The sequence below is a fragment of the Limtongia smithiae genome (genome assembly GCF_038497785.1).
Source record: "Limtongia smithiae strain NRRL Y-17922 unplaced genomic scaffold V1518scaffold_2, whole genome shotgun sequence".
In the NCBI taxonomy this organism is placed as follows: domain Eukaryota; kingdom Fungi; phylum Ascomycota; class Lipomycetes; order Lipomycetales; family Lipomycetaceae; genus Limtongia; species Limtongia smithiae.
This window is the reverse complement of record NW_027117623.1, coordinates 680,854-698,040: the sequence shown is the minus strand read 5'-3', so window position 1 is coordinate 698,040 and position 17,187 is coordinate 680,854. Positions and strand designations below refer to the sequence as shown.

At 50.2% G+C, this 17,187-nt stretch overlaps 7 protein-coding genes across 7 annotated transcripts; 2 read left to right on the top strand and 5 right to left on the bottom strand.

Moving 5' to 3' along the window:
* Positions 1-2: 2 nt before the first annotated feature.
* On the bottom strand, positions 3-1,393 carry V1518DRAFT_412006 (aldo-keto reductase). Its single transcript, XM_066902993.1, has one exon. It carries the CDS (start codon positions 975-977, stop codon positions 63-65), a length of 915 nt encoding a protein of 304 aa, XP_066761295.1. The 5' UTR covers positions 978-1,393; the 3' UTR covers positions 3-62.
* Positions 1,394-1,831: 438 nt separating this feature from the next.
* On the top strand, positions 1,832-2,706 carry V1518DRAFT_412000 (60S ribosomal protein eL21). The gene is made up of 4 exons (XM_066902992.1): positions 1,832-1,930; positions 1,992-2,057; positions 2,117-2,175; positions 2,236-2,706. Exons 1-4 carry the CDS (start codon positions 1,920-1,922, stop codon positions 2,580-2,582), a joined length of 483 nt encoding a protein of 160 aa, XP_066761294.1. The 5' UTR covers positions 1,832-1,919; the 3' UTR covers positions 2,583-2,706.
* Positions 2,701-4,508, bottom strand: V1518DRAFT_411997 (uncharacterized protein). Its single transcript, XM_066902991.1, has 4 exons — positions 4,233-4,508; positions 4,019-4,172; positions 3,003-3,963; positions 2,701-2,945 (listed from the first exon to the last, which is right to left on the bottom strand). Exons 1-4 carry the CDS (start codon positions 4,436-4,438, stop codon positions 2,782-2,784), a joined length of 1,485 nt encoding a protein of 494 aa, XP_066761293.1. The 5' UTR covers positions 4,439-4,508; the 3' UTR covers positions 2,701-2,781.
* A 130-nt stretch (positions 4,509-4,638) lies between these two features.
* Positions 4,639-7,533, bottom strand: V1518DRAFT_411993 (TLD-domain-containing protein). Its single transcript, XM_066902990.1, has 5 exons — positions 7,123-7,533; positions 7,001-7,062; positions 6,122-6,947; positions 5,490-6,069; positions 4,639-5,435 (listed from the first exon to the last, which is right to left on the bottom strand). The coding sequence occupies exons 1-5, from the start codon at positions 7,240-7,242 to the stop codon at positions 4,939-4,941; spliced, it is 2,085 nt and encodes a 694-aa protein (XP_066761292.1). The 5' UTR covers positions 7,243-7,533; the 3' UTR covers positions 4,639-4,938.
* A 1,592-nt stretch (positions 7,534-9,125) lies between these two features.
* V1518DRAFT_411989 (uncharacterized protein) lies at positions 9,126-10,691 on the bottom strand. Its single transcript, XM_066902989.1, has 8 exons — positions 10,608-10,691; positions 10,400-10,549; positions 10,227-10,303; positions 10,156-10,168; positions 9,832-10,084; positions 9,710-9,777; positions 9,484-9,652; positions 9,126-9,431 (listed from the first exon to the last, which is right to left on the bottom strand). Exons 1-8 carry the CDS (start codon positions 10,617-10,619, stop codon positions 9,304-9,306), a joined length of 870 nt encoding a protein of 289 aa, XP_066761291.1. The 5' UTR covers positions 10,620-10,691; the 3' UTR covers positions 9,126-9,303.
* A 185-nt stretch (positions 10,692-10,876) lies between these two features.
* On the top strand, positions 10,877-11,887 carry V1518DRAFT_447871 (increased loss of mitochondrial DNA protein 1; the record flags this gene model as incomplete). The annotated part of the gene is made up of 3 exons (XM_066906484.1): positions 10,877-11,011; positions 11,071-11,194; positions 11,320-11,887. 3 exons carry the CDS (start codon positions 10,877-10,879, stop codon positions 11,514-11,516), a joined length of 456 nt encoding a protein of 151 aa, XP_066761290.1. The 3' UTR covers positions 11,517-11,887.
* A 976-nt stretch (positions 11,888-12,863) lies between these two features.
* On the bottom strand, positions 12,864-14,412 carry V1518DRAFT_161379 (uncharacterized protein). Its single transcript, XM_066900800.1, has 2 exons — positions 13,900-14,412; positions 12,864-13,848 (listed from the first exon to the last, which is right to left on the bottom strand). Exons 1-2 carry the CDS (start codon positions 14,255-14,257, stop codon positions 12,929-12,931), a joined length of 1,278 nt encoding a protein of 425 aa, XP_066761289.1. The 5' UTR covers positions 14,258-14,412; the 3' UTR covers positions 12,864-12,928.
* Between the last annotated feature and the right edge of the window lie 2,775 nt (positions 14,413-17,187).

Here is a 17,187-nt window from a genome sequence, read left to right as displayed (position 1 = left end):
ACCATCTACAGACCAATAAATATGTTGCAGATCGGCATCCGGTAACGATCAAGTCAGATTCCTTACGCTGACGGAAGTTCGGGACTATCAGCATAGCAGAAAGCCTGGAAGCTTGGAATATATCTCTCACCAACAACATCCGCAGCCATCACCGCTTCCCTGATATCGCTGATATCCTCTGGCGAGAGCACCACGTCAAGAGACTTGAAATTTTCATCCAGGCGAGCCATACTTGTCGTTCCGGGGATCGGGATAGCGCCTTGGGAAATCAGCCATGCCAAAGTCAGCTGTCCGGGTGTGACTCCCTTGATCGCCGCGATCGCAGCCAGTGTGTTCACGAGCTTGAGGTTTTTGTCGAAATTGTCGCCGATGAAACGGGGCGAGGATCGGCGGTAATCGTCTTCGGGGAAGTCATTGACGGACGAGTATGCGCCGGTGAGGAAGCCACGACCGAGAGGCGAGTACGCAACGACTGCGACGCCGAGCTCCTTGCATGCTGCGAGGACGCCGTTGTTCTCAGCCTCGAGGGCGAACGGGGAGTATTCGATCTGGATAGCTGCGATGGGGTGTACTTTGTAAGCCCGCCGCAAAGTCTTCTCCGAGCATTCTGACAGTCCCAAGTATTTCACTTTGCCCTCTTTGACCAGTTCCGCCATTGCGCCGACGGTGAGTTCAATAGGTGTGTTTGTGTCTACGCGATGTTGGTAATACAGGTCGATGCAGTCAACGCCAAGCCGCTTCAGTGACTTCTCACACGCTTCCTTAACATAGCTAGGTTCGCCGCGCATTACTCTGCCTTGCGGCGTGGTAGTAATGCCGAACTTCGTGGCTAGAAAGATTTCGTTGCGTCTACCGGTTGTTCTGAACCACTCGCCAAGAACGTCCTCATTCGAAAGATACGCGTCCGAGGTATCCCAGAACGTACATCCCGTATCCGCAGCATGGGTGAGCAAGGCGTGCGCGTTCTCGATGGACATTGGCTTCTTGTAAAATGCAGAGATGCCCTGTATAAAGCCATGTTAGTCGGGGCTGGCATCACAGCTCATCGAGAGAGGTCTATACCATGCATCCAAGCCCCATCGCAGGGATAGTTGGCCCGTATTTTCCAAGCTGTGCTGTTTTGCCCATAACTGCGACAATTAAGCCAATGACGAGATGGAAGCAATCGAATCGCTAAGAATCGATGAATGGATTTGATCGCGTTTATATCATACGATCTTCGCGCGCAGATTGAGCTCCCAAGCTCCTATATCCGCTGGGAGGTTGTGAGAGAGCTCGGAGATACGCGAGGAGAAGCGGCTTTGCAAAACGGTAATACGGCGATAGATTTCACAGTATATTAGCTTACTTGACTCCATTAATGTCCCATCATAAACATTTTCTGTCATTCTCTTCGTATGTAATCATATTCCAATTTTCCCGTAAGCAGATTAAGCAGTTCGCGGTAATAACATAGCACTCAATTCCGAACTTGCAGTACAGCTTATGACCAGTGGAACGGAGCTCAAAATCCAAACATGCCCTACAATTCGTGAAGCAGGTCTAACGCTGCCTGATGGGCTTCAGATCCAGTTTGTCGGTAGTTGGGAGTGGAAGCGGATGCGCGGACGCGCGCGGCGTGAGTAGTAGCGGCGGCGGGCTTCGCAGGCAATCGCAAAATTAATTACGCTAAACGTTAATTCAGCAGAGGCCATTAAGAATGCGGAAGATGCCAAAGTCACATGGATCATACACAATAAGGGTATAGCCCTCAACCCTAGTCAATGCGTGACTGCTTTTTCCGCACCGGAAGTAAAACCTTACTACGAAGTCCCACGCTGCCACGCTGCCACGCTGCAGTATCTGCTGCTTGTTCACCACTACCGAACGACGACGACTCATCTACCACACACCTCGGTCGACGTCTATACATCGCAACAATGGGTCACAGGTATGCTTGGAGTGCGCGTACTTTGTGCCACTGAAGGGAGTTACTAATGTCGTCTCTTCAGCCACGGTTACCGATCCGGCACTCGCTATGCGTTCGCGCGGGACTACAAGAAGCATGGCACTCTGCCGTAAGTGACGCAGGAGGATAACCACTTTGGCAGAATGACGAGCTGACATGGCGTGTTAGAATGTCGGTCTATTTGAAGACGTACAAGGTTGGAGATATTGTTGATATCAAGGCCAACGGTACGTGTTGATTTTGTATTAGGAGCTCCCTCAGTGTGTCATACTCATCACCATTTGCAGGTTCCGTCCAGAAGGGTATGCCCCACAAGTACTACCACGGCAAGACTGGTATTGTCTACAATGTTACCAAGTCTGCCGTCGGTGTCATCGTCTATAAGGTAGTCGGCAACCGCTACCTCGAGAAGCGTGTCAACCTCCGTATCGAGCACGTCAAGCACTCTAAGTGCCGAGAGAACTTCGTCAAGCGTGTCAAGGAGAATGCTGAGCGGAAAAAGGAGGCCAAGGAGAAGGGTGAGCCTGTCTTTCTCAAGAGACAGCCCGTTCTGCCCCGGGAGGCACACGTTGTTTCCTCTGAAGGTAACGCTCCTGTCACGCTCGCGCCTGTTGCGTACGAGACTTACATTTAAATTCGTTGTATATTTAATCGGGACGGTAGTATACTGGGAGTAAATAAAAGTTTTCGTATGAAATAAGCAAGGGGGACTTTCAGTAGTGAGTTTCTAGAAAGCCCTAAAGATGACGCAATGAAAGAATATGTGATTCCTCTATTTACACAAAACGCTTTCTATATACAGTTGATGAATATGGTTTCGACTGTTCCCTCTACTATTCTAGTACAATGATTTTCATATCAGCCTTACCCAGTCTGAACAGTAAAAGCTTGTTGTCTATAAGCCAATCCGGATCGACAAACGTGTGCGCTAAATTTAGTTGGATCAGCTTTGGGCCGGCATACACACCACCGCTGGTCAACAATGACTTCCCAGCTTCTGTTGTAGTTCGTTAGTACACATCAGCAGACCTCAGTTTACGGATGCACAACGTACTGATTGACAAGTTCGTAAGGAGTTTTATCACATGTGGTACTCTCTGGTAGACTACCGATTCTCGTGGAAGCCGTATCAGATGCGAGTCGTCTTTAAAAGCTTCGATGATTTCGTCTGCAGAGTATTCAGTGCCATCCGCCGGCGTAGAATACAAGATGCCCGACTGGACCCTTGCTTTGGCTCCGAACCCAATGCCATGAACGAGGTCAGTGACTTCATTTGCAAGCGCGTGCTGGCCGAAACGAAGTGACGGGTCTTTATTATGTTCGCCGACAATCGCTTCGATTTCGGGTAGCGGTACAAGTGTGAGGATGCGTAGATACTTCTCGACATCCGCATCGGCTAGACGGACGAAGTACTGGTAAAGCTCAAATGGGCTTGTCAAGTTCGGGTCAAGCCAGACCGCGTTTCCAGCGGATTTACCTAGCTTCTCACCGACTGCGGTGGTTAGCAGTGGCGTGGTGATACCGTATATTTGCTTCTTCTCGAGACCGCGAGCATGCTGAAGACGCTGGGTGAGGTCGACTCCACACACAATATTACCGTACTGATCGCTGCCGCCGACCTGGATTCTGCATCCATGAGTACTATATAAATGGAAAAAGTCGTATGCCTGAAGCGCTTGGTACGAGAACTCATTGAACCCGATTCCGCTTTCCGAGGTAATTCTGCTTTGCACGCTCTGCCGCCTTAACATGTCCTGCACGCGCAAATGGCGCCCTATCATTGTCATGAACTGCAGGAACGTCATCGGCTTCCACCACTCGGCGTTATTCACAAATGCAAGGTTGCCGATGGTAGTGTACCCCTTTGACCGCGCGTATTCGATGGCATTGACAAGGACCCCGTGCATTTGCTTCGTTATCAGATCTTGGTTGGAGACGCGCACTTCGCTCTCCATCTCCTTCCGCTCCGTCGTGCGACCAGAGGGATCGCCAACTTCGACCGTGGCACCGCCAATCTGCAACAACGTTAGCAGTAATGTTTGGCACCCTGAAGCTCAAACAATGACTCACCAGTCCTATCATATCGTGCCCACGAATACCAAAATGAAGCATCCCAAGTAACGGCACAAGATTTCCAATATGCAACGACTTAGCCGTCGGATCTGCACCGCAGTATATAGTCGTCTTCAACCCATCGCGAAGCTCTGTTGCAAGATCAGAACCACTGCACAGCGTTAATCTCAATAATAACGAAAATATCGCAGCCACCACGTGCATAACTTACTCCGTAATCTCCTTCAAAAGCCCACGCTCAGTAATGTGCTGTACTATATCAATCGCCGGGTCGGCCTCGGGATTGGCACCGACGGCTTTGGGAACAGTGGTCTTTTGACAGATTCGACGGATGCATGTAGGCAGCACCAGTGCCCTTCCCACTCCGCTCCTTAACAAGAACGGTCTTGACATTACCGACACGCAGACCCGCATCATCCGCTTGCGACTCAAATGCTCCTAACTCTTGTTGTTTCCTGTCTGTTTCAACTTACCGCGCGCTCGATTCGCACATCATGCCGACTACAGCTGCCAGTTCGCGCCTTCCGTGACGAGACCCTAAACCGCAACTTTCCTGTTGATTCAAGGCGCCACAACGCGCGGGCAGCCAAAGGAAGAGCAGTCCAGTATATCAACTATTCAGCACAATATATGAGCTATTATCAAAATTATATACAGTAAATACCACTCATTGTCTCGTTCATGCAAATAAGAAACACCGGTGTGTACGTAGAATACGTAAATCAAGTCGTCTTGAGACCAGCCAAGATAGCCGCCCAAATGATTCAACCACAATGAAATGAGATTAGTTATCCAATAACCCCGCAACAGTGGTAAGTTGTATGCAATTAACCGGCAATGATGCGCAATCAATATGCGAAAATAACCTATCCAGCAAAAAAATCCGCTCCTCGAAACCCAAAATTTCATATATCTGTTCATACACTGCCACCGGAGTGTTTTCCGCCGCCGCCAACAAGACCAGCCATTTCTAGCAGTGCTCTGCTCTCCTCAATGTCCTTGGACAAGTTGACGTTCTTTCGACGCAGTGCCTCGGCCTCTTCCCATTGCCACAGCTGCTGCTGCTGCCGCAACACGTCGTCAGCGCCGACGCCCCATACTTCCAGCTCAGTGATAGCAAATCGATCTTCGAAATCCACGTGTTCCCGAATCTGACTCGACTTGAATGTCTCGGAGCCAACGTGTCTGAACACGCCAAACTCCAGAGAATGCTCCAAAGTAAGAGATACGTCGCCAAATGAGTACTGAGGAAGTCCATTATTCTGGTGTGAATTCTGCTTAGGTGGCAAGTTACCGAAACCGATTCCAAGATTCTTCGAGAAGTACGCATAGTTCTCGTTGTATGACGTCGGCCTAAATACATCTTGGATTGGCGAAAGCTGGAAAAGTGCTGTTGACGCGTCTCCAAAGCACGCTAAATTTCCGGTTAGTAGTGAACTGAGTAGCTTCTCAAATGTCACAAACTTACCTTTATTGGACAGCTTCCAGGCAGTGTTCACAACAGCTCCAAACAAGACTTCATCGCTATGCTTCTTTACATAGCCTGCGCTATTACCGTACCTGACTGGAGGCAATTGATCAAAAAAGGCGCGCTCTCGTGCACCTCTTGGCTGATTGGAGAGCATGTATCCGTGAACGAGTAAAATAGTAGGCGCATTCCACTTGAAAACCTTTTGCTCAAACGAGCCCATGCTGAAACCTGCTTCTGAGCCGACATATAACTTCTTCAAGCCGCCATAAAGTTGAAAGCTGTTGACGTCCATAAACGTAGCGAGTTGTGCAATCATCGGTGCGCCCATAAGTTTCGTCGCTTCCGGAATTCGAGGCGCCTTCACAATGGTATGCTTGCTGTTTGTGCTCTCAAATTCCTCGTCTTCTAGTTCTTCCAGTCCGTCGTGGTCATTCGGTGAAGCAAATGGGTGGTCGGTTGGCGATCCGACGAATTCAGGAACTGCAAACTTCGGCTTATCCGCTTCGGCATCGGGCACATACTTCTGATTGAAGAGGAAGTGTTCAAAGATGATCGCAAGTCCATCAAACGCAAAGGGCTATCGTCTGTTAACAAAAGAGATGATACTGTGACTTCCATACCGAACTTACCATGACTGACTTGATGACTGTGTAGAAACGCGAGTACGAGATTCCGTTCTCCATGACGGAACTTTGATCAGTGGGATCATCAATCGTCCACTTTGGATAAAATGACCGAGTCATGCTCTTAGCGATCTCCCTGTATTTTGTAATCTTCGGCTCGGTAAAGTGCTCCGCGTATAGTGATATTGGCTCGGGGCCTTGTAGTGGCCCAATAGCCAGAAGGAGCACGAACAAGTGATAAAGAGAGGTTGGTGATATGCGAAGTAGCTCAATATTGATGCTGTCGTAGGTCTTGATCAAGTCAAGGTCATACCAACTTGTAATCTTCTCCAGATCCACATTCAGCATCTCATCATCAGCCGACGAAACAGAAGTGGACGCGCTTGGCATGTTCTTGTCTGACTTTGACAGCGAATCAAAAAATGCGAGTTTTTGGTCCCAGAAACCAGGCTTCTCCGCTGCAGCTGTCTCAGCAATAGGAGTGGCTGAACGAGAAGGTTCGTACTCTTCCGTCGCCTCTTCATAAGACTCCGCCGACCGCTTCTCCTTGAACTCCCGATCGTTCTCAAGAACTTCCTCGTAGTACGCAATGGCGCAAAACAGAAGTTTTAAAAAATCATAGTCGCTTGTCAAAATGCTCTTGTAGCGACCAGTAAAGAGAACCACGACCTTTACCATGCTTTCAAATGTTAACGGAGTCGGCGCGACTTGTGAAAATGCTAAAGGAGGAACGCGCGGTCGCAAAAATGGAAATGCGCACAAGTAGTGGACCATCGCGTACAGAATCGTAGCCGAATCAGAAACCGCATCGGGAATTTCAAGGAAGTTGGTGCTGAACACATCGTTAGCAAGGATTTTAATGAAGCCCTTAGTCGCCACACATACAATTCCTTCTCAGTCCAATAGTAGGTGCTGTTATGCACAGCACCATTTTTCCGAAAAACATCCTAAATAGTGAACCAATTAGAACCGATCCGGCTGGAATTTCATACCATGACAACACTCACCTTAAAAGCCCATAGCTCAATACCAGTGAACTGCTGACCACATTTTGTTGCAAACCGAGACGAAATATCTTGAGGCGAGAACTTGTGTCCGCTATTCTCGGAGCTCTGTAACTGACCCATTATCGAAACAGCCGATTATTCCACGAGCTGTCTATGCCGTCGTACAGTAGTGGGAGATGCGATGCGGTGCTGTATTATGCTGGTATACGGAAAGCAATGCCAAAGTCTACTTATACGCTCTAGTCGGTAACGACCGCTATGCCTGTTTATGCTGATGAATGTTCTTATATGCCTGATCGCCCGAAAGATGTCATGCGATAGTTACGTTTGTCAGAGACTCGAGGCCGGGCGATGAGATAAAGTCGAGAGTACAACACCCACAGAAGCGATACCGCTGACACACAATCGATCGATCTCACCTGGCCTCTCAGCTCACGGAACTCGTGAGATCACTATCGAGCATCGCTAGTAATACAACCTTTGCGGCTACGATGGTTTAACGCAGTACTGCTGGATTTCGTATCGGCCGGGACTTTATATCCTCTGTGACATTCATTTGAAAGACAAAATGACTGACTCAAGTTGACTGTTATATTTTAACCAGTTGTCTAGCGATATCTTAGCCGTATGATATATTACGTAATATGTAGCTTGCAATTACTCAACTGGGCACTTCACAGGAAAAAATAAAACAATACGCCAATCCTATATGAGCTGCTCACCGTACGAACTCGTTTTCAGGATGGTCGCGCAGAACAACTTCGTCATCTGCTGTCAATTTGTTGACGACAGACCCCATTCTCTTTGCGCGTTCATCGGTAGTGATAGCGTCCATTCCTCTCCATCTTTAGGCAATGTACTAGTCATTATATCCGTGACAATTACTTCTCGGTGGATCGAGGCAAATGTGAATCCTTTAGACTTGAGCTCGATGGCTGAGAACTAGATAGAAGTTCGTAAAACTCCGATACAGAAATTTCTAGCGTAGAATTCGCATTAACGACAACATTTACGCCATCTTAGATGCCAAGTATGCATAACTCAAGCCAGAGTCCGTCAAAATTGCATCAATGGTTCACATAATGCTAACAGAAGACACGAGCGATGCCAGGAATAAAAGCTTGCGCGCGTCCTCCAGCAACGGCACTAGGCTGTAAGTCACTACGACCAGAGACACAGGATTGATCGTAACTTTGCGTGTCAGTAAAGTCAACGCAATTCCCTGAACCGAGGCTGTTGCGTCTGAGATGTTGCAGACACCAATATTGTTCAACAGAACGTCGGTCCCACTAGGGGCGATCTTCTCAATTCGAACGGCGGCTTTGGTAATTGCCTCCTCAGAACCGATCTCCAACTTAATGACGTTTACTTTTCATAATCCGCCTAGCGGAGTCCCCGAAATCTTGCTGATACTACGATCAGTAGCGATAACTTCGCCCTGCTTGGCGAGGTTCTGTACTAGTACAAACCAATGCCTACCACCCATTAGTGTGTGAACGGCCGTGAAGTAAAAATCATACTTCTGTTGGCATCAGTAACAGCAAATACTTTAAAGGCATAGTTCTTTAGCTTAGTGGTGTAGTATAACAAGTAGAAGTAGAAGAGGTAATTGTGCCGAAGCGATGACGATGCGTCCTGCAATTGCAAGTCCCCGGAGAGACATTTTTCCACTAATAATTGAAGTGATAGATTTGTTGCATAATGTGCTTCCTGCTTGATCGTTACTGAATAGACGACAAACGCATATTTCAAAGCATACTAGATATTACGGCGATTTGGTGTGTTCCAAGCAAGTTTGCACAGAGCGGCTCGGTGTGTGACGTCATTTTGGCGAAGAATACTCAGGAGTCAAAGGAACTTCACTGGGACAGCTCACTCATATTATTGTTATGCCCGAGTCGCAGCTACTTCGCAGACTCAGCTCTCGGTACTCAGCATGGTCATCCAGTCAGCGACCCGCTGCAGAGAAGTTCTAGGTGATGATGACCAATAGTTTCAGCGGCATTGGAGTAAGCTGTATTGTATGATCTAAAGTTCGAAAACTCGGAGTACAATTGTACGAAACTCAATTGCAGGAAAGCAAGTCATTTATTGGTCACATGTTGCTAGTTTATTTCAAAATCCGCGCTGAGTATGAGTATATGCAGGAGAGACAACCCGCTATTTCACTTTTATCTACCCTTACAACTTCGCCTTGACATCCTTCTCATAGACGACCTTGTTGATGATGGTACCGACCTTCTCGAGCGAAATCTCAACGACGTCACCATCCTTGAGCCAGTATTGGGGCTTGCGACCCATTCCAACACCTATTCAAGTAGTTAGCAGTCTCTCAAAGCATCAAACACAGCAATTACGTACCTGAAGGAGTGCCAGTGAAGATGACGTCGCCAGGAAGTAAGGTCGTACCCTGAGAGAGGAAAGAAATAGTCTTCGCGACGCCAAAGATCTGGTCAGACGTATTCTCAGACTGGCAAACTTTTCCGTTGATCTTGGTCGAAATCTTCAGATTCTGGGGGTTGGTGATAATCTTGAAACAGAAGCAATCAGCGCCCAATTCAGACATTCTCCGCATTCAAATACTTACGCTTGAAGAAACGATAGCAGGGCCCATAGGAGCCCATCCGTCGAACATCTTGCCAAGACCCCATTGACCTTTACAAGTTAATTAGCTCTTTGTTGCAAACCACCGTGTCCGATCCTACTTACCTCCTCCCTTCTTGATCTGCCAGGCGCGCTGGGACAGATCGTTGCCGACGCAGTATCCGAGGACGTAGTTCAACGCATCCTCCTCAGTGACGTTCAGTGCCTTCTTGCCAATGACGATAACAAGCTCGCATTCGTAATCGGTCTCGTTGTCGATTTGGGCAAGCTTGGGAACCGGAATGTCGTCGGTAGGGCCGCCAATGGCGGTCAGAGGCTTAAAGAACAAAACCGGGTATATAGGCTTGGGCAGCTTAATCTAAATAAATGGAAGCGGATATATGAGCACGCGGTGAGCCTGTGTATGTAACGTTGAAGCCGGCAACTCACTTCCAAAGCATGCCTATGCAAGTTAGTATTGACAATTCGGACGGTAGCACACCATCAACAACAACACATACTTCGCATAGTTCAGTCCCAAAAGTCTGACAGTAGGTATCTGGCTCCACGAGAGAGGAGACAGTAACTTCTTGATATCCTAGACATACCCCGCAATTCAGCTCTGAACGATCATATCACAGCAATAATTGCCACACAGCCCACAACAAGAGCTACAAACAGCACTTCAGCTAACCTTGACCTCTTCCGTGATGGTGTACTCGCCGAAGATGTCACCGACGATAACCTTGGCTCTGGTAGCCTTCATTGCATCGGTTGTTCCGGCCGGAAGGATGGCATCGCCGGTGTAGGTCTTACCGTCTGTCGAGATGAATCTAACGAGGCGCTGCAATGACAAAGTCAGACGATCTCATCCATCCGTACAAGTCGGACACGCCACCTACGGAGAAAGGCATTTCGAAATAGTTGTGGAAACCCCAGAAATGGCCACAGACGAATGGGCGCTGCGCAGTTACGTACCGCGATTTCTTGGGAGCGAACACGATAAGTGCCAAGGAGTAATCACGAAGGGACTTGTGTTCGCAATTCGGCCAGTGCGGCTCACGACCCTAGCTGGCTCCTGAACAATTTCATCACCAAAGCGCGCATTCTCTTCATCTCGAGGTGTTAGGCAGCCAGATCCCACTCAGGTGTGCGCATATTGCTGAAAATCATGTTGATCTCTTCAAAGAATATCTGCATTATTCACTTTGCGTTCTTGAATGCAATTGCCTACAAACTCCTGACACATCCAGAAGATGTATCCAGACATGTGGTCGTCTTCATGATAGGACGTGCTATGGAAATGGTGTGTTTCTTTCTATTAAGTTCTTGTGATATCACATGCTAACAGTCATATCTTTGTAGTCGATTGCGGATTTCAGCGAAGACGATCCGGCGCTTGGCTTCGTGGCGTTCCTACTCCTATTCATTGGAGCTTCTGATCTGGCGGCGTCGATGCAGCAAGTACCGACATACATGGAACTGGCAGGTAATGTTCTCAACAATTCAAGGGGCGGAGAATTAAATGTTGAAACCTACATAATATATTGTGTAGTGCCGCTTGTGTGTTGTGCATGTTTTCTAACTTTGTGTGGCATCGTGCCCGGCATGCAGCTCCGTTCCGGTTACTGCTTACCTTTGCCGTCGCCATCTATGCCTTTTTTACGAATGGGGACAACGAAATGATTGCAAATTCTGTCGTATTTGCGTTTTGCTTTCTTGAGATGCCCATTCAGTTTTGGTTGTATATTACGGTTCGAGAAGAGCGCGCAGCGAGGATTCGAGTACTGGAAGTCACCGATGATAAGTGAGGAGCAAATATACTGATTACTGCTAGCGCAGATATTTATTGGAGACGAAGATGCCACTAATATTGCAGTCGCAAGTGATAGTTGTATGACGTGTGCTGTTCTTCCGATGCGGCGGATTGTATGCTCAGGAGAGCCGAGACCTTCAGCAATCTGCTGCAGACACCAGTTTCAATGCGGATGAAGTGGTCTTTCGGCTGGATTCGCCGTTTGTCTTTGTCAGGGCCAGACATCTGACTGCATGTGCAAAGAGTAAGCGCGTTTTGTGCAACGATCAATAGAGCACAAGAGCGGCGACATCGCGCAGGGCAGTATAGCAATGCCAAAACAAGTTGGCTTGGCGCGGAACGCCGCGGAAAAGCAGCGCCAAACTTGGCGGCGGGTGCAGTCGCGTGCGCCGTCGAGTAGTCGGCTGAAAATGCCGAGTTTTGTCTACGTAAGTTCCGCGTGTATGTCTAGGGGATAGTCTGAAAGGCAAAGTACACCAAGCGGGAGTGCGCCGAGCGTGCGTCCGTGTTAGACGACCAGGTCCCTTCTGGTCGTGGACGCCTGCAATTGCTTTTGTTTCAGGCGCGTACCATAGAAGATGCTGGGTGTCTCTATAGCACCTGGTGGCCCCGCATAGACGTTGGCAGACGATTCAACAAAGTGGTGCTGCTTTCGCAGGAGAGAAATACGTTTATATAGGCGCGGAATCGGCATCGGCTCATAGTTTCTGACACATGATGCTGCCGCGCAATTAGCGCTACCTCGATGGAGTCCGAAAGATGCTAGCGGCGGTGTATGGGCCGCCGAGCATGGCGAAAGTTGGAAACGTACGGCATCACGATAAGGTTCGGCGCGGTGGTGCTTCTCGAACGCGCGCCGGGCAGAAGGGCTTGTGGCCCGCCCTCCGCCCAGCAGCCGAGCACCGGTGTGTATGGTTCCGCTAGCCGCTGTCGGACGCAGTTTATTGCTTTTTAACCTCGCTCGAGAGGTATTCGCGCCCACGTGATCCCTCGGTGTGTACCCGTTTCTCTTCTCAGCGGCGTTCGCTGCTACACTCGCTGTTACACTCGCTGTCGGCCGTCCGTCGGCACCTTCCAGCGAGCCGTAGCGCGTGATATCTGATCGGTTCACTCTTTTCCGCACGCGGTTCTGGTTTGACTATCCCACGGCGGCGATCGTCGCCAGTGCAGGGCTGACCACTCACTCTGTCGTAGCCGCTGTGTTTCGCCCAGTGACCTTCGGGGCTCTGAGTTTCGCGTGGAAGGCTGCCCATATTTGCGACCGCTTGCAATAGTAATCTACGAGTCAGACGACGCGGTTAAGAGCTTCATGAACCCAAATCAAGTTAAACTCCAAACTTGCTAGTTTATTACCTACTGCAAGTTTACCCGTATATCCAAATGACTGTGTGATCGATACGATATGTACTACATTCCCACTTGCTCGCGATAGCTGTGATAACCCGCAGGATGGGGAGCCGTATTCAAAGCGAGATCATAGTAAGGAAGTAGCATATGAGTCCCATGTTGCGCTTCTGGGAAGCTGATATGCAAGGATGTCTCCTCGCGTTGAATCCCATTATGATAGGCGATGTCGTATGAGAGGTAGTTGTTATTCTCCACGGGAAGCAGGACAGGATACTGGAACTGCTGGCTCATTGTCCCTGGTGCAGGAGACTGGAATCCCTGGAAGTCGCTGGCACTTGCTTGTGCGTATATGTTGTCGATGCGGTCTAGAGCGTCGGAGGTGTAACCTGAAAGACTGTTTGACGAATATTTCAAGTTGTCGTTGATATCCTTCACAGTTGTATGAGGAGGTTGCTCTGTGTATGCGCTGCTGTATGACGACGCGACTGCACCTTGCCATGAGGAGGTGCTTGGAAATACTTGAACCGCCCTCGCCAGCTCTGCGTGCGCATGAGTCGACTGCGAGTGCGCGACAGGCTCACCGTGTGAATACTGCTGCTGTGCCGTTACCAACGCGTTGTTCCAAAACATGCCGAAGGGGCTGTCAACCGAGGATCTGCGCGCACTGCTTGCTGAACAGTCGTCATAGTGCGCAACTCGATGATACCCGCGAGCGATAGAATTCTTTGCCGGCGTCATGTGGGACTGCTCAGTCGGTGCATCGAGTGCTTGAGAAGACGTCTGCATAAGCGGTGACGACTGCGAAAACGCTGCAAGATCCTCGTCGTCGCCGTAGTCGCTTTCGCTGAAAGTGCGATCGGATCCGCAACATTCGTTCAAGAAGTCGTCGATACCAGTGACCACGAATCCGTCGTCGTGTTGTTCCTCGTATTCGCGCCAGAGTAGAGGTTGATAAGGAGTGAAGATTTGCGCGGCAGTCACTGCTTGAGTTAGCGGCCGTAGAATACAAATAGAGGAAATTTAGTCCTTACTGTCGTAAACTGGACACCCATCAGTGTCTACAAGCTCAGCCATTTTAGTAAGTATGCGCGGCGTGTTATCCTTGTAGTTGAGTCTTCTGGTGTAATCGCATGTTATGCCGAGTCGGGTGCATGGTGAACACCGCGGTCGCTGCTCATCGCATTTGATTTTCCGAAGCTGTGAATTCGGTATTAGCGATAATGTGAATCTGCATCGAAGTCCAACACATACTCGGCAAGTCCAGCAGCCGTTACGAGAACGAGGTTGCTTGCCGCCTTCCGACGAGGACGACGAGGACGAAGCGGACGACACCGAGCTTCGCGCGCGTCGGCTCTGTGGCTTGCGCTGGCGTGGTAAGCTAGAATCCATCGCGAAGGGTATGACTATCAGAGCACAGGAGTGAGGGAGTGGCAAGGCAGACGAAGAAGAGCGGAGAAGGTGGTGACAGAAGGGGCGGGTATGAACCAGGCATGTTATAGGACACTCTCGACGGCTGCTCAAACTGGTGTAGTCAGCAAGAGCAATGCACGGCGGCCGATTTCGCAAATAGACCAGCGCATGGGTGGGCAGCGACGGACGGGTACAGAGCTTTGAATTTCGTGTACAGAACTTTGAATTTCGTGTAGCAGGACGAGCAAATCCCAGGTCCGTTCAGTGTCCGCGCTCTTCTAGAACCACTATGTTTGATAGCCACCGCGGTCCTTGTTTCGCATCCACAGAACTATGCTCCATGGGAATGGATTCTAGCCACATTAGCGCGCGCGAGGGGCACGTCGTAAACTCTCGACGGGGTCCTCCCGCCTTCGTAGGCTGGATGTCCCGTCGCGACGATGACGACGCGCCTGCCAGCCAACTGGCCGTTAGACTTCCGTCGTACTCAGGCTGAAGGACGCTGCCTCCGGTCCCAGTCACATCGGATCAGTCTCGTCTGCTTCCCGTCGATTCCGAGAGAAAATCCAACACCGGCGGCGCACTTGACGCTATTCGCAGCAGCACTTTGTGGTTGTCACTTTTCCTGCACATGACCGCAGAGTTTTTAGGTTCGCTAATGAATGCCAACCGTTTCGCCGTTGCTATTCCCGTCGCCGTTTAGCTCTAGGGCCACGAGTAGTTTGCAGCTGCAACAATCGGGCAGTGCTGTGATTGTACAACTCCGCGCAAGTGCGTGAGCCAATTCGCTCCACTCAGGACATGCAATGCCTGCAATGCGCTCTGCGGAAGAACTGACATACAATGACGGCGGCATGGGCCTGCGGACGGACTTCGCTGCAGGTACGCCACGCCGGGGGGCTAGTCTTCGGACGTGAAAGTTTTGGAGCCGTCCCTCATTTGCGTCGCAGGTACACCCACGACAAGCGTCTAGAATACGAGACAGAGTTTCGGTCGAGGTCCGTGTCAGTCCCGCGCCAGCTTCCGTGCGTCGGCGACTCGAGTCCGCTCCACTGCTGATAGCGGCGCCGCCGCTCCCGCGACGCTGAACAAACGAGCACGGCACTCCGAAGGCGGGAAGAAAAAGCAAAATCATCCAAATGAGCGGAATGAAACCAGCGGCGAGCGGCTCACGGGCACGTGCATCGGCGTATACCGCTGATCCCTTGCCGCACACTAGTACTTTGCTCTACTCGTAGTCCGCACTCCGCCTTCAGCGACAACGGCGCTAGTTCGGTGGCTTACAACAGAAATATCGGCGCCGAAGGCCCGAGCCGAGTACTTCCTGCTCAGGAAACTCGTATTTCCGTTCAATATAGTTCGCAAATGAAGGGCAGCCCGGCGGCCATCCACACAGGTGGAAAAATAGACCTTAGAGTCAGCTGCAGGCGGGAGCATCCTCGTCACTGTCCCCCGCCGGCCATGGGCATGATTGCTGCTGATCACGAGGTGGTCAGGCTGAGCCGGGCGGGGTTGGGGGGCGGTGGACCACCTGTGCCGTACCGAGGAGGGGAAGAGAGAGGGGCGGAGAGGGGCAGGTTGAAGAGGGGACCGGGCGCGGCCCGCGCAAGTGAGGGGGGCAGCGCCGCCGCCGCGGCGTGTGCACGTGTAAGGCAACACTCGGACTTGCATACTCTCGGTGTCTAAAGTTCCTAGCCGATAAGTCGGTTACGCACCGCAGGCCATTTTCCTGTTGAGCGCCGTGAATAGCGCGGAATGCGGGCCTTCTGGTGCGGAAGAGATCTCCTGCCTCCTGCTTTTGAAGTCTCAGGAATGCTCGCCCGCTGCCGTCACGACAGGCATTCCGCCCGCTGCATGTTGCTCTGCCCGTAAGAGACCGAATCCATGACCGCCGCCAGCGCTGCAGCTTAGTTGCGCCTTATGCGAAACCAGTCGCCTATCCAAACACCTCATCAAGGTGAACAAGTCCTGTAGCATCACACGTGAGACATAAACCTGTCATGAGTTCCGCTATGGTCGGCTCTCGTGACATGTGTGGACAGACAGAATGGCTCACCCTTGTTCGCCGTTCGTCAGCCGAGACTGCTGCCGTCCGGTTATGTCATAGTGCAGCTGTCTTCCCGTCGCGTGCGGCGGGCGATTAGCATCATCTTGCAACTGCAAACACTATCTACTAACTTCCGCAATAGACCTAGTCCTGGAACAACGGGCACTCCCCCTCCGGTGCATAAAAGCTATCATAGTCAAGTTGACCGAACCAGAGCTATATATTGTTGGTAGAACATTTCCGCGCTCCAATGCGTAAGATCGACGGGGTTGGTCTCGTGATTGCGAGATTTCGCTAAATGCGTTCACGGAGCTCGCAGATCTGGTGGACCACCCAGACGACTACTTGCTCGCTATTAGCTAAAGTAGTAGTAGTAGTAGCGCCGTGTAAATATTAGGCGATATTCAAGTATTGATAAGCATCTAAGCTGGACTGTACGAGCACCTACGCGAGGCATTCGAGTGCACAACTGCTGCTGTTGGCTTCAGGCCTCTGTAACGGCTAACTCTAGGTCGTGCCCTATACTACCTCTCCAGCCGACACCGCTTTTCTCTGGCGCAAATATATCCTTAATTTCCATTATGCGCTAATATCGCCTCCTTCATTTACGGTACGTATCTGCAATTCCGAATGAACTTGTTCCTCTTCCTGAATTCTCATCAACAGAAGTTCTGCTCACAGAAATTGAGGTGGTAGATATTTGTCACTCGACACCGCCATATAGTTCGGGAACGGTTTATGGCTGAACTATTTTGAGCCGTTCATTATCGTGTGACACAAATCGTATGCCGAGTTTAATCAGATCCGACTCCGTTCATATGTGACGTCTCGCCCATATTGACCAAACACAAATGCATGACAC